The sequence below is a fragment of the Brachyistius frenatus genome, unplaced genomic scaffold (assembly GCF_029030835.1).
Source record: "Brachyistius frenatus isolate BFR_SWC_R1_liver_20210118 unplaced genomic scaffold, ASM2903083v1 Contig_83, whole genome shotgun sequence".
NCBI lineage: Eukaryota > Metazoa > Chordata > Actinopteri > Embiotocidae > Brachyistius > Brachyistius frenatus.
This window is the reverse complement of record NW_027210682.1, coordinates 1,270,723-1,285,044: the sequence shown is the minus strand read 5'-3', so window position 1 is coordinate 1,285,044 and position 14,322 is coordinate 1,270,723. Positions and strand designations below refer to the sequence as shown.

The window sequence follows — 14,322 nt, the reverse complement described above, 5'->3', positions numbered from 1 at the left end:
TTTAACACCGTCTCATCTGGTGAGGGGGCTCCATGCCCGAACCAGTCGCCTGCTTCTCAGTCTGATACCGTTGCTCACTTTATGTTTTCTCAGCCTGAGGAGAAAGGTGGGGGTGAAACATGTGCAGATGACAAGAGGAGAGTGATTCTGCTGCTTTAATCATCTTAACCGAGTTAAAGGTGTGTTGGAGACATCCTGTGACAGCTGAGGGGTTCACGCCCCAGTGATGAAGCTGTGGCTGTGGCTCTGATAAAGGAAAAGAGATGGAAACCAGTGTTGAAGGTGCTTGATTATGCCTCCTCAGAGCTAAGCTCCCAGCAAGAGTGGGACCCCCCATTACAAACCAAAATAAAATGTTACCTGAATTAAACTTTCACTGACTTATTTACACTATTAAAAATAAAGCATAAGAATGACAAAAGGTTGTACAGATTTTTCCAAGTCTGATTGTCTACAATTATTTGGATCTGTCTTGAAATAAAAGAATGCCTTTTCAAAAACAAAATCATCCCAGATGCAGTTCTTTTCAGTTGATGGGATTTTTATTGAAAAGAAAGAAGAGGATCCCAGAGGCCAGGATCCTGCTTATTTTCACTTAAGAGGAAATGGCAAATAACAACTCCCACGCAGATAGACAGAGGACCTCAGCACAAATGCCTGGCAGACTGCAATTTCAACATTAATTACTGAAGGTGAACCAGCTGTCAAAACAGCCACAGATTTTGCTTTTGTCCACAAATACCCTCTGTTAAAGAGGATGAACCACAGAACAGACCAGACTCAAAAGCCCAAAGCAGCGTTCTACCACCAATTCAAGAGACGGGAATTCAAATTTACGAGAGACAAAACATGGGTAATGTTTTCAAAAGCTGAATATACAAGAGAAATAAAAAATGACATCAGCAGCTTTGTTGGTCTAAATGCTTAGTGAGAGCAGTTTGACCTGTAAAGCAGCCCAGAGTGTTTCTCTATCTGTGATGTCCTTTGAAAGCCTGGCGCAGACGGGTTGCACTGAATAGGTCTTGATGTGAAAGGCAGAGATGTTAGATAAATGTCTTCACAGCCAAGGCCTCTGCCCTCTTCCTGATGATGCATTCTTATACTCAAATACCTACTCCCCCTTTACACACACACACACACACACACACACACACACACACACACACACACACACACACACACACACACACACACACACACACACACACACACACACACACACACACACACACACACACACAGCCAACAATTCCACTGAGGGCAGCATTTGTTTAGGGACAAGGTGACCCTGTTGCCTAGGGGCCTGTGAACAGGCACAATGAAGGCCTCTCATCCTGCACACACCCAGCCGGCTGTGGTGGGCTGATGACGGGTGGAGGGGAGAAGGGTGGGGTGAGAGAGGCATCACAACACCCCTCCATTGCAGTTTTAAAACCCTATTCAGGAAGCCCCCTGAGATAGCTCCTTTCACACCCTGCACAGACGGAGCAAAATCCCCGCTTGTAACCCAGAGTCACGCAGTCAACAGATGGAGCAGCTATTGAGTGAAGGATTGCGCTGGCAGAGGCGGCTCCCCATCCATCCCCACTGGAAACAATGGGGCAGCAGGTCAAGAGTGCTGTCTCTAGGAGGAGGGGTCAGGGAGGAGGGGCATGCTTTGACACAGTTGAGCTATGCAAGCACTTTGAAACTGGAGGAACGAAGAGAATCTTTTTTGGATGACGGGCGGAGGGGAGGAGGCTCGTGGCTGCATGCGAGGCGCTCGGGCTGGTTGCCGGGGATCACACTCAGGTGGAGGGGGATTGTGTGTGAATCTGGGACAGCAGTGTTTGTGTTTAACCTGCAAACAAGAACAAAAAGACATCCCTGCGCACACACGTTGAGAGAAAACACAGACTCACAGTTTAACGCACATTTCAAGGACCAACTGTGACAGACACTCACTTGTCTTTGTGCGCAAAAAGCTGCACATAAAGTACACAGAACTTCTTGTTGATAAAAAGCACTGCGATGAGGCTATATAGACAGAAGGGAGAGAAAACCTTTACCACTGCAAAACAGTTGCAGTGGCCTGAGGAAAGTTTTTCATATAATACTAAAGTGGATACACTTAAAAGTTGTGTCAAGTATTACAAAACTAGGCCGCGATTCTTTCTAGTTTTTAAAGCAAATAATTAAAAAAAACAAATGCTTCACTTCAACGATTCCTTACCGTTTCAAACTCTCAATATGCTCCCAGAAGCATCATGTGAGCTCAAAGGGACATGCCAGACTAAAGCTTTTATAAATAGCAATGTTAAATTGTTCTGAATTTGTTATTAATGGATTGATTTTTTGTGTTTTCAAAGTGGAAGAGCAACTGTGAGCCACAGTGGATGAACAGCTATGAATAGCTACATGCTCAATCGCTCATGTGTGCGTGCATGCACGAATGCGTGACCACACAGATGATCACAAAGCAGTCGTAGCTCGCTGTAGGGGAAAGTATATCCATTTCCATTGACCAGCAGTCTTGCTATCATGTGGCTCTGACCTAGGAGTCAATTAGTCATCAAGGTTGCCCTGCCTCACTGGGTTTCCATTGCTAGAGAGGAGATAAAGGCAGGAGGAAGCTATGTGCTGATCCCATAACTTCACTTATATGGCATAAACATTCCTGCGTCTGCGATGCCAAATACTGCTGCCACATGTTCCCCATCCGTTAGAGGTTTGGTTTATGGGGCTATTTCGCACAGGAAGGCACTCATTACAAAGCAGAGGGTGTCAGGAGCATTACAGCCATCCTCCATTAACAACCACTTGACAATAAAGTAAGAGACTAAAAAAAAAAGACTTCCTACCACTCAGGAAATGTTCACAAATCACAGCTAATTAAACGTAAAAGCGAAGTCCATGAAATCAGAGTGCAGAAAACCTTTTCAAGATAGAGGTGAGATTGTAAGAAATACACATTACAAGGATACCATTATTTCATTTCGTATTTGTCTCCTTCAAACAAATCGTCAGCTAAGCACATTGGGACAAAGGGTTGCACTGTTATTCTACCTTCCCTAAGTCACATCACAATACATCAATGGTTTGCCATTTCAGAATACGCTCCTCATATGCTATTTGAGCCCAGAACTGAAAAAATAAAGCCTATTCCAACAACGCTGAAAGGGATCAATAAGTGCATAGAAAAAGAAAATGGCCATAAACACAGAGGCTTTTATTCAGTGCCACAATGCAGATGAAAGCACTGAATGCACCTGGAGAGCAAAGCTGAGAGTGGCAGAAGAGAGCCCACAGAGTTATCAGGTGGGTCCAGGGAGTGCTGGCTATATTCAGACATCAGCACCATCTATCTCCACAGCAGCTATTAGATTTCTAATATTGTTGGTTTTAAGGAGGCTCGGCTTTCCTGCCACAATGGGACAGATTCAGCCCTATTTACCCCCTTTTCCTTTTCAGTGTGGTCTCACAAGGTCCTCTTGGTTTTCAGCAAACAATACTGCTGGGCTGCGGCCCTTATTTAAAAGATTAATAGGATGCCGTCTTGGCAAAGAAGCAATCAGTGAGGTTTCTGTGACAGCAGAAAATGTGTGAAAACAAGGCAAAGAGGAGAGACCATTGTCACGGTTACCAACTGCCTGCCGCAGCTCAATTGAGATAGCTGTGGCTTTCAAGCCCAGCTGTCAATCACAGCAGCAAGCATCAATGGGGCAAATTTGAATGATAAAACGATAAGTCATGAGCAGGCGATTTCGCTGTCATCAGGATGGGGGCTGTTTGAGAGTAACTCACTATGGGTGCAGAGATTTTACTGCATCCATATGGAATTTGGTTTTGCCTCGAGTTGCTGGCTTCACCCCTCAATCATGACAGAATGTGTAATCACCAAATGTCTTCCTCTCAATTGCTGTTACAATTGGCAGCACAGTGCTGCCACTAGAGATGGGGGAACAAAATGGAAAGCTGACTAAAAGACAAGCTTTAAGTGACACTTAATTTGAGATACCCAGCCATTCTCTCAGCTCCAGTAAACAGGATCCATCAAACTTCGCCCACAGACTGTATGACTCTGCAGCTGTCTGTGGGGAGAGGCACAGTATGCCTGAGAGGCCCTTAGTTATCAAGAGGACTGATGAAGAAATCAAGTCCTTTAATAGTTCCTAGAACCATCCAAGAAGAGGCACAAGAATCATTATAATGCATTCAGAGAGCAAGTTTTCATCTCATCTATGTCTACAACAGCACTGAAAGCTCAATAAAGACAAAGCCATCAAAAAGCATGAAAGTGGAGTGCTCAGTAGCCTGAATCATTCAGGCTTATACCCCTACCCAAATTTCCTTTCTGTTTCTCCTGGTTTTAAATGAAGGTAAAAAAAATTGCCCAATTTTTTTTTTAAAATAAAAAAACAAAAACAAAAACAAAACATAACAGAAGCTAATGACAGCCTCAGAGAAGATGACAGAGCGGGGAAAACCACAAGTGAGCTGGTGAAGAAGTGAGAGAAAAACACAAAACAGCTGCTTTCTCCCTTCTTCCCTTTGCTCATCCCAGGAGAGAGTCCCATGCGATCTCCCTGATCCTAGTTTGTGGCTGACAGAAGGGACCACAGCTCTGTTCATCTCCCCACTCACATGGCTCTGTTTCCCCCCGCCGCCCGCCTCGCCATCGCTCTGCTGCTAGGAGGGAAAGATGGGGGTGAGGGGGAGCAGTAGTGTGGGGCTACATCAAGGAAAGACTCTCCCAGTGGGTTCTCGTCAGTTCCAGGCCATTGCACCTTGCTTGCTGGGATTTTTGTTTACACACACACACACACACACACACACACACACACACACACACACACACACACACACACACACACACACACACACACACACACACACACACAGACAGACAGACAGACAGACAGACACACACAGACAGACACACACAGACAGATAGACACACACAGACAGACATGACTATTATTGGATACGATAATGTGGTGTGCACATAATAATAATTGTGGCTGCACAGTCACATGTTTTGTTTTTAAGAACTGTTGTGACACTATAACTGTACTTCAGTAACAGATCACTAAGTTAGTGACAAAAAAATAACAGCTTGATGCCTCGCAGAGCTTTTTTTAAGTGGCACAGGAGCAGATAACGTTCAATCAAAACCCAGTGATACGGTTGATGTGGTCAGTGGTAATGTAGCCAAAAGGCCTGACACACTTCCACGGTCTTTGGGGACAAGCAGAGAACGGCAGGCTGCCCTTGTGCGTTCAGTCTCTACAGATGTTGCCTTGGAGAACGGCTGACTGGCTGGCTGCGGTGACAGCTGGACAGCTGTTCCTATAGACGCAGCCACAGAAGCATGCCACGGAGATGGGGGAGGGGGATAGTGCTGTATGTTTAGTTTATCTGTATGAAGTTCCCAGGACGTGCAAAGCTGTCAATTTTAGCAATGGTGCATGAGCCTGGATAAGGAAAGATGGCACTGAGAGAGCACAGATGGGCAAATATCAGACACGGCTGACGTTCTTTAAAGAAGCTCCAATAACAAAACAGATTATTTTGTAAATTGTAATCGTAATTTGTCTATCCAAAAATGAACAAATGCACCACCAACTGGGTGCGCGGGCAGTAGTTCTAATACTCAATTTGATCCATGAGGTCTGTTTGAGCAGCCATGACTTTTTATCATCATAAACAAATAAAAGTTTAATATGAACTTCACATGGAATTTCAAATACATTTTTTACTTCTTCATAAAAACAGGGATTGAAAAAAAATATATTTTCAAAAGCAGAGAGGATAATTGGCTGAGCATTAAAACGACTCTGGAGTTTGTGCCAGCATCAGTGGCTGCTGGTGATGAAAGGCAATTTAAATTGGGGTCATGTTCACACAATATACCTTTATTGTGCCACTTAAAAACACAGTTAGCTTAAATCATATGGACCTGCAAGAGAAATGTACAGACAACAACAGGACTCTACAGCCTGTGGAGCAGCGTCCTGACTGAGAACTGAGAAAAATAAACTGTTTAAAAAGAGCTGAAATGTTGGAAAACACTCAGCAGTATTAAATGTTGTCGCCTGCTGAATAAACACACTGCAAATCATGAATTAAACAGCTTGAATTGATGCCAGTCACTTCTGCCAAAACTCAAATTTGTCCTAAGCAGGCCGGGCAGGCTATTCATTATGCCACAAAAGGTCAGCAATTTGTTCAACTCAATAAAAATGTTAATAAAACTAAGAGCTCACAAGAAGCAGCACTCATAGCCTCTGGTCGCCCATCAAAAAACAGGAAAATGTGTGCATTTGTGCTTGTGCATCTCTGAGTACAGTGTTGCCACTGCAGCATTACGCAGGTCAAAGGTTACACAGCAGCAGCTATCTAGCAAGAAATATATCTTTGGCCTAGTCGTAATCCCGGTCAAACTCCACCAACAAGGCAGATATAAACACTTGCTGACAAACACCCACTCAAACACACAAGCATAATTCTGCATTCTACATAAGCACCGAGTTGATAAGCACCGACACACAAAAATCTCTAATCTCTGCTCGCATCCTCATCCCACTCTGCTAAATAAATGAAAAGACCTATTATAATTATACATGAATTCTTTTAGAGGAAAAAAGTGATTACTGTGGATGCAAGTCTGGAAGTGGGTGGGGGTGGGTCATTGCTAAGCAACCAGTCATTATCCTCCAGAGTAGAGCGAGGTGACCGGCCATCCGTCTAACTCCGGTGGCTCGCCTGGCTCCTGTGCAAACCCCCCTCCTCCTCCTCCTCCTCCTTTCTTTCCTCCACCATTCTCTCTCTCCCTCTTCCTCGCTCCCTCGCTCGCTCTGCCGTCTCCCCATCCGAATACAAACAGAGATAAAGAACGCTGCAATCGCTCTTGACACACAAATAGGTTAACACAATAAAGCCGGCTTTGCCTGGCTCACTCGAGGGAGGAAAGCAATTCCAGCAGCAGCCAGGAGGTAATAAAACAGGGCTAGGAGTGTGTGTGTGTGTGTGTGTGTGTGTGTGTGTGTGTGTGTGTGTGTGTGTGTGTGTGTGTGTGTGTGTGTGTGTGTGTGTGTGTGTGTGTGTGTGTGTGTGTGTGTGTGTGTGTGTGTGTTAGAGTGTCTGTGAGTGTGTGTGTCCATACATGTCCTCATGTCAATGTTCCTATGTTTTTGTATGTGAGTGGAAGAGGCACACAGAAGCTCTTTGGCCTCGGGGCCTAATATCCCAAGGATTTTCAACCCTTTCTTGACGCAAATAATAACACAGGAGAAAACGACAGAAATTCCGGGACACTCCTCCATTTAGATTAAGGAAATGGTGGCTTTATATGAACAATATAGCTGACCTGTAGTAGCCCTATACAAACACATAAACATTTCACTACGGGTCGTATCCAGGCTCTCTAGTAAATGGTCTCCGGCTTGGTTAAAATTCAACAAGTAAATTGAATGAGTTTTATCTGTGCAAGCTTCAGCTTACTCTCCCTGACGCGGCTGCCAGGCCTGGCAATAAATGATAAAAATCTCCAGAGTTTTATTAAATCGTGTTGCATTCACGCTGAACTCAGGAAAATGGTGAGGTGGCTTCTGCAATTACAGCCCAGACCAGACAACATTGTTTTCTCCAGTCAGTGGAAATTTCATTACCTTATAGCTACCGCCTTAGAATTGGGTAATAGCCTCTTTTTGTCACAGACACAAACCGTCTGTGGGAGGTGTGACACCCCATAAGCATTATCCATTTGCAACAATATGCATCGAGCCAGTCACAGTCCGGATGCTGGTCAGCATAATGCCCACCGCTATGCAGTGATATGGAGGACGTGAATGGACAAAATCGTGGTCAATAACTAATTCGTGAAATGACTGTAGTGTAATCAAAAGCATTGAACCTTGATACATCCATGCAGCTGACGTATCTCTCCTTGGGCTACGCTTGCCCCCTTCCCTCGCATGTCAATAAACAGAGAGAGGACTAGCACATTTGCCTGTGGAAGGACTGAAATGTGAAGAAACCCCAATTAAAGCTTCTGGAAAAGTTTCATGCATTTAAGACAAGGCATTTGTACATGTCAATCAATTCCCCTGCCTCTACCTGCTGTTCCTTCAACCAGGTAATCAAACAGCAGAGATGTAGAGTGTTGGCCATTGTCAACAGGGAATAAATTACCAAAGCATGAACAGAAAACATCTTATCTGTCTGATGTATTTCCTGCTTCTGCAGAAAGCTACAAAGCCCAAGGGAGAGCAGTCAACCAAAATGCAGGGAGATGGAGATTAGGATGATGTGCAGTTCCTTGTTCCATTAAAGTTTGATCTTCCTCAATAGCCGAGGAGAATCAGATATCTCCCATTCAAGATTAAAGTACACCAGCATAGAGGGAGAGATTAATCAGAGGCCCGCATGAGATAAAACCAGCCTTGCTTCTGGCATGGAAAACAGTGGCAATAAAGAGTTCAGCTGATAATGTGAAACATGCTGAGGCACAATGGCAAATCAAACAGCATGTACGGGCCTCCAAAACAAATCAAAGTGCCGACGAGACTGCGATACAGTGGCTGAAGAAGTATAGCAGGGACTGATCTGATAGTAACCAAGGCCTTCATTTTATTACTGGTTAAGGTTGAAGAGGGCACGCTGAGGATTTTCCCATGTTGCTCTCTGTCGCCAGGCTCTCATTCCCTCTCCTCCTCTTCTACTTGAGATCAATGGCGCTGGGGTGATTTCACAGCAGCCTGCACTGTCACCCAGAACAAATCAATGTGACCATGAGGAAGGCAAGAGCGGCATTGTTTTTAAGGAGAGCAAATTCGCTGTTGGAGAGCTTGTCAGATTTGCTTTATTCTCTTTCTTCCCCCAAGAACTATTTGGAAGGAGCATGCCTCCCCTCACTTTTCTGGTTGGGTTATGGAACAAACTATAAACTGCACAGCACTCAGGCTCTCCATTCTAGTGTACTCATTAACCACATATAAACGGCACAGTTCCTGCTGACTATATTTCACACGCACAAGAGCATTTTAAAACAAGAACAAAAATGGACTAGCCGCCCCTAACCTTTCCAAATGAAAGACTATACATTAACCTCGAGGCTTGGTGAGACGTGACTTCCATTCGGCCTGACGGGGTGAGAGGGGAAGAGAGGGAGGAGGTCTGAGGACCATTGCTATCATTCATGAACTAAGTGGCTGTAGATAACTCTGATGAGGAGCTGCCGAGGTCTCATGAGTAGAGCAGTGGTCAGGTAAACCTTTGACTATAGTAAAAAAATAACAGGAACTCATCAGTGGAGTAATGGCCAGAGAACTCGCTAACACATGCCACTCATTAGAAACACTGCAGGAGCGCATGTATTCAATCACATGCTGCTGATCTATTTAAACGCAGTTATTCCGCATTGGATTTAAATGGTAAAGCTCCTCTTTATTAAAACATAAGCCTGCGCTGTGTTTAAACTTGCTTACAATTTCCTGTGACATCAGTGTCCATTTACAGCAGATTTTTATATTCATTTGTGAGATACAAACTTAAAGCGTTGCACTGTATAAGACTCTCCTGGCATCATGTGTCTCAAGTATTCATGAAATTAGATATAAAATGCTGTGATTTATTAAATTTTCACAAAGTCAGTATCATAATCAGGTTTTTCCTCACATATAATTGATACATTTGGTGAAGCCTAGGATCATTGGCCAGAAGTGAGCCTGAATTATTTAGAAGTCTGTTTGAATATTTGACTGTGACATTGTGGAAACATCAACAGGCCTTAGAGAAAATGAGAGCTGCTCGCCTGACTTTGTCTGTGCAGCTAATAAGACTCAGGGTCAACCATTCAGTGCTAATATAGAAACAGTGATAGTGTGTAGTTTGATGTATATCAGTAGCTACACAGCACGGCAACAATGTCAAGCATAAAGTGCTGGTGTGAGGCAGTGCTACCTGCAAACACTAACGTAAAACACACAAACAGAACGGTTCTTGCTAATCCTGCCTGTCAAATCCCATCAGCAGCAGCATCTCAGCTGGAAACTGAACATCGCTTTCACCTGTGTTCATTCACAATGACTGGCTGAGGGCTTGTGTTTGTTTCTCTCCGATCATTTGCATGTAATGCTTTTGTTTTATGTTCCTCTTTTCATGCTCTGTTGCCACATCCAAGGCACTGATGTGCGAGACAACCCTCAGTACGGGGGACAACAGAGTTTATATCAAATCATGTAAAATTGCAAATTACAAGAAAGGGCACGTCTCTTTTGTTTGGCTGCACATGAAAAGTGTTAAAACAAGGACTGTTTTAGACTTATCCTGATACGAAACACTTTGATCAGGTACCTAATGAGCTGCTGTTGACACTGCTTTGAGAGAAAACGTTCACGTTCCTTTAAGTGTCCGATGATATTTCCAGGTAAGAAGCTTTGTGCTTTTCAGGGATATCAGCTAATGTAGGAACTCTTTTCTTGTCTTTTCTCTGACGGGAAGAGAACATTTTTTCAGAATTATTTTCATCTCCAGTATGTTATTCTATAAATTGAGCGGTGGGCATTAAATCAGTTTTAAAAAATATCATTTAATTTTGCCTAAATAAAAAAAGCTGCATTCTCAGTAATATAGTCCACACAAGAATGGAAATGCCAACTTAGACACTTGAGGGGTTGGTAGATTTCAAGTAACACACACACACACACACACACACACACACACACACACACACACACACACACACACACACACACACACACACACACACACACATCTGTATCTACTACTTTAGTCATCTTAAGTGCCAAAATGAGTTTTGCTGCCTCTGGGTAGGTGTTGAGACAATCAAACCATGCAGGGATTAAAAAAGATTAATACACAGCACAGGAAATTAAACTTCAGTGACTTTAAAGATATTCATGAGTGGAGCTCACTTATTCACTTCAGGCAGGCACTTTAATAAGCAAAGAATACAGTATAGAAACCCAAATGCAATCAATCAATCAAAGTGATATGCAATTTGAGTTGCAAATTGATAAAATGCCAGGCTTCTCTTGGCATATTACTTTTTTTAATGCGTTGCTAAAATATGTTCTCCAGCTTCCAAATGTTTGGCAGCTTAAATAAGTACAGCAGATTATTAATGGTGTGATCAGCATTTGGATAACTCTGTAAAACAAGTTTTCCACCTACAAAACACCAACATCTTTTTGTGGCATAGCAGCAGAGAGCAACAGCAAACATGCTGAAAGCAAGAGGGAGGAAATGTGAGTAAAGTCTCGAGCCTGCAGCAGGACACTTGAAAATCCACTATTACAAAAGAAGAAAGATCTAACAGCAAGCAAAAAAAAAAAAAAAAAAGCCATAAAGAGGCAAAACAAGAACTACAAACTCCAAAAGGTAATTCAGTGACCTAGATATTAAAGCTTTTCTGCCATTACATTCTCCCCTGCCTTGTCCAACAATCATGTTGAGTTAAGGCAAATTATGCTAGGAAGACTATTTGTTTAGGTGAGGAGCAGCCGCAGAGCTAATATGAGCACAATTTGCTCAGCAGGTCATAGGCACAGAGTGGAGGAAGTAAATGAGGCAGTTCTGCCCCCTCGGGTGCAGCTCCTGCCTCATACATCACTGGATGTTTTATTCAATACAGCCAGGAAGGCTCTATGGCAGGTGCCCTGACTGTGGGGGCGCCTGCCCTGCTTTAGGGGCCCATATTACATTCGTGGAGCTGCCTATCTGCGGTGCTGCTGGAGAGAGAATGACTGGAGCCAGTGAGGAAGATAAATTTTGAGGATGCTTGTAGTCTAATGATAAAACATACAGTGTGCAGCTTTTTCTCTGCACAGTCAGCATAATGCAGAGGTTAATTTATGTGCAGTGTGAGCAATGAAGCTAAATATTGCAAAGCAACCTCAGCTACCCACGAGGCTCAAAGTTCACAGGAGTCGAAAAAGCCTAAACTTTATCAGCCCACATTCATACTCAGATAAAGCATGGATTTCAGTTATATTTAAGACTATCAGACCTCTATGGCTGCATTAGAGGCTTAGGCTGCATAGGACAAATTTGCAGAACAATTCAGAGGACAGTGACAAATTGTCTCCAGACCCCAATGCAGCACAGAGAATGTCGCCGAGCATAAAGTGAAAAGTTTGACAGTGTTACGCACACATCTCCATGAATTTTATGAGTTCCTCGATAAAAGCCCGTCACACTATACAGGCACACTATAAAAAAAAAGATTGTATATCATTAACACTCCAGGGTGAAAAATCACTAATTGCAGCAGACACTATAGTCACCCTCCCCACACGCAGAGACGCACGGGGGCGTACAGATGAGAAATTCGCACCTTTTGCTCTGAGCCGCAACTCCTCTAGTGCCACATATCCCTGTCTGTGGTGCCTGCGGTACTTTGCCCTCGACAATACGCTTAATTGCTACCCATATTTGAAAAGACCAATATTACACATCAAAGCAGTTCCTAAAGACATTTGGCAGCGGCTCTCTAACAAGTCAATTTTTACAACACTTGCTTTATTGAGGGTCACGCATGGAAACAAAGGGTTTAAATATAAGACACCGTTATGTGGTGAGCATCCTCAGAAAAAACAGCATTTACAAACATTCGTTATTTTCTAGCGCTCCTCTATTTATCATCCCAAAGGAAACCAGCGAGGCTCTGACAGAAACTACAGTAATGATTACAAAGAATGGAAACATTCAGAATCTGCAAGACTTGAAGAAACAGAAATGTATAATATATTTACCATAAATTGCTCCGTGGTGCAGACTACAACTCCATGCAGATTGTAGCATTCACTGAGCAATCTGCCTCATAGCTACTTCTGAGGTCCAATTTAAAAAGGATTCATTCTGCTCCCCAAAATCCAGCTGCTGCTTTGTCGATGTCAAATGTTGAAGTTTATCCTCGTCTTCCGATGGTATGCAAATATACCGGTAACCCTGCAAATTAGATTCCACGCTCTAGCCTCTAGCATGTAAAGTTAATAAGCTTTGCCTTTTTTCTCGACTCGGCTGCCAATTTTTGTCGAGGGCAAAAGCGCAGGTCGGCAATTTCAGAAGCGTCCTCAGAAGGATTGCGCACCAAGTGCGCTACAGCTTTTCAGCTTTTAGCCTCCGAAACAAAGTTAAGGGTCCTGGTTGCTCTTCTTCTGGCTTCAAGATATCTCCAAATAACAGAACTCTTAATCGAAAGACTGGCTGGTTGAACGGCTACGCAGCATTCCAAAATCCCCCGCTGTTACGCATGGGTTTAAAGTGGTCCGCCTGCTCACTATAGACGACCTTATGTGAAATGTATCATTCAAATGTTAGTAATACTATCTAGTAGGCAATATTGTGTGAAGGTACCCTGAAAAAAAAAATCAAGGCTGGGCCAAAGTAGCTGCCGGAAATATCCTAAACTGATGCGATGTAAAATCCCGGTGATCAGGCTCTGCTCCGTCCGTCACTTTCTCCGTGCTGTCGGCAAGCCTCTCCGAGATGTCTTGTCTCCCGATTCAGACTCAGATTTCCAGCTGAGGTTGTGGAGTAACCTCGATAGCAAAGCTCCGAGAAGCTCTCTTTGGTATATTCACCAAATAAGAAATGGTTACGTCTGAATAAAGAGCTAGCTACTTCAGGCAGCTCCGGGATGCGGTCCTGCCCTTCAGCCGAGCTGCGGAGACTGACAATAACCCGGAACGCTGCAGACTGTCAGGCTGCACAGACCGCCCACCGACCAATCACTGTACTGAGGGAATAGAAACATTCCCACGGGTTAGCCAATCATCGGTAATTGAGGACTGTTACCATAGAGATGCTCGGCGTCTCAGCGTCTGAAACCACGTTGTTTATTCGCAGAAAAAGAAAAAACGTTTGATATAAATTGCCAGGGCAGAATGCAGATTGATATCTTTAATCACTCTTTTATCCATTACAGCGGGTTTTTGTTGTTGTTGTTGTTTTTTTCTTCAGCAGACCAGCCAAAGGTTAAAGGCGCCATCCTTTCACTGGATGACCAGAGCACAAAGCTGCAGGCATCTCTCGAGTGCCTTTGAGCACCACACTGCAATACTACAAGCAGGTCTGCAGGGAGAAATAAAGTATTGTTGTGCAACCTGAATAAATTAAGAGTGATTAATGTACTAAATTAATCTACTGTTGATGACTTTAAAAAAAAAATTCAACTTAATTGGTTTGAAACTATAGGACCATTTTTTTTTCATACAGATAATAAACCAATAGTCATTTTATAATATTAAAGGTTTATCGGCTGTGTGATCATCAAGGGCAGCCTCCGAGACACTCAGCTTATTGTACTTTACAAGCTCT

At 43.4% G+C, this 14,322-nt stretch overlaps 1 protein-coding gene across 3 annotated transcripts in view; it reads right to left on the bottom strand.

Moving 5' to 3' along the window:
* The window catches only part of fam222aa (family with sequence similarity 222 member Aa), a 46,751-nt gene extending 33,115 nt beyond the window's left edge, over positions 1–13,636 (bottom strand). For all 3 annotated transcript variants that reach the window (XM_069709457.1, XM_069709456.1, XM_069709458.1), the window contains exon 1: positions 12,756–13,636. Coding sequence is in view for 1 of the 3 variants with exons in the window: in XM_069709456.1 (XP_069565557.1) it covers positions 12,756–12,804 (49 nt within the window). In the remaining 2 variants the exon portion in view is untranslated. The remainder of the gene's footprint in view (positions 1–12,755) is intronic.
* Positions 13,637–14,322: the final 686 nt, after the last annotated feature.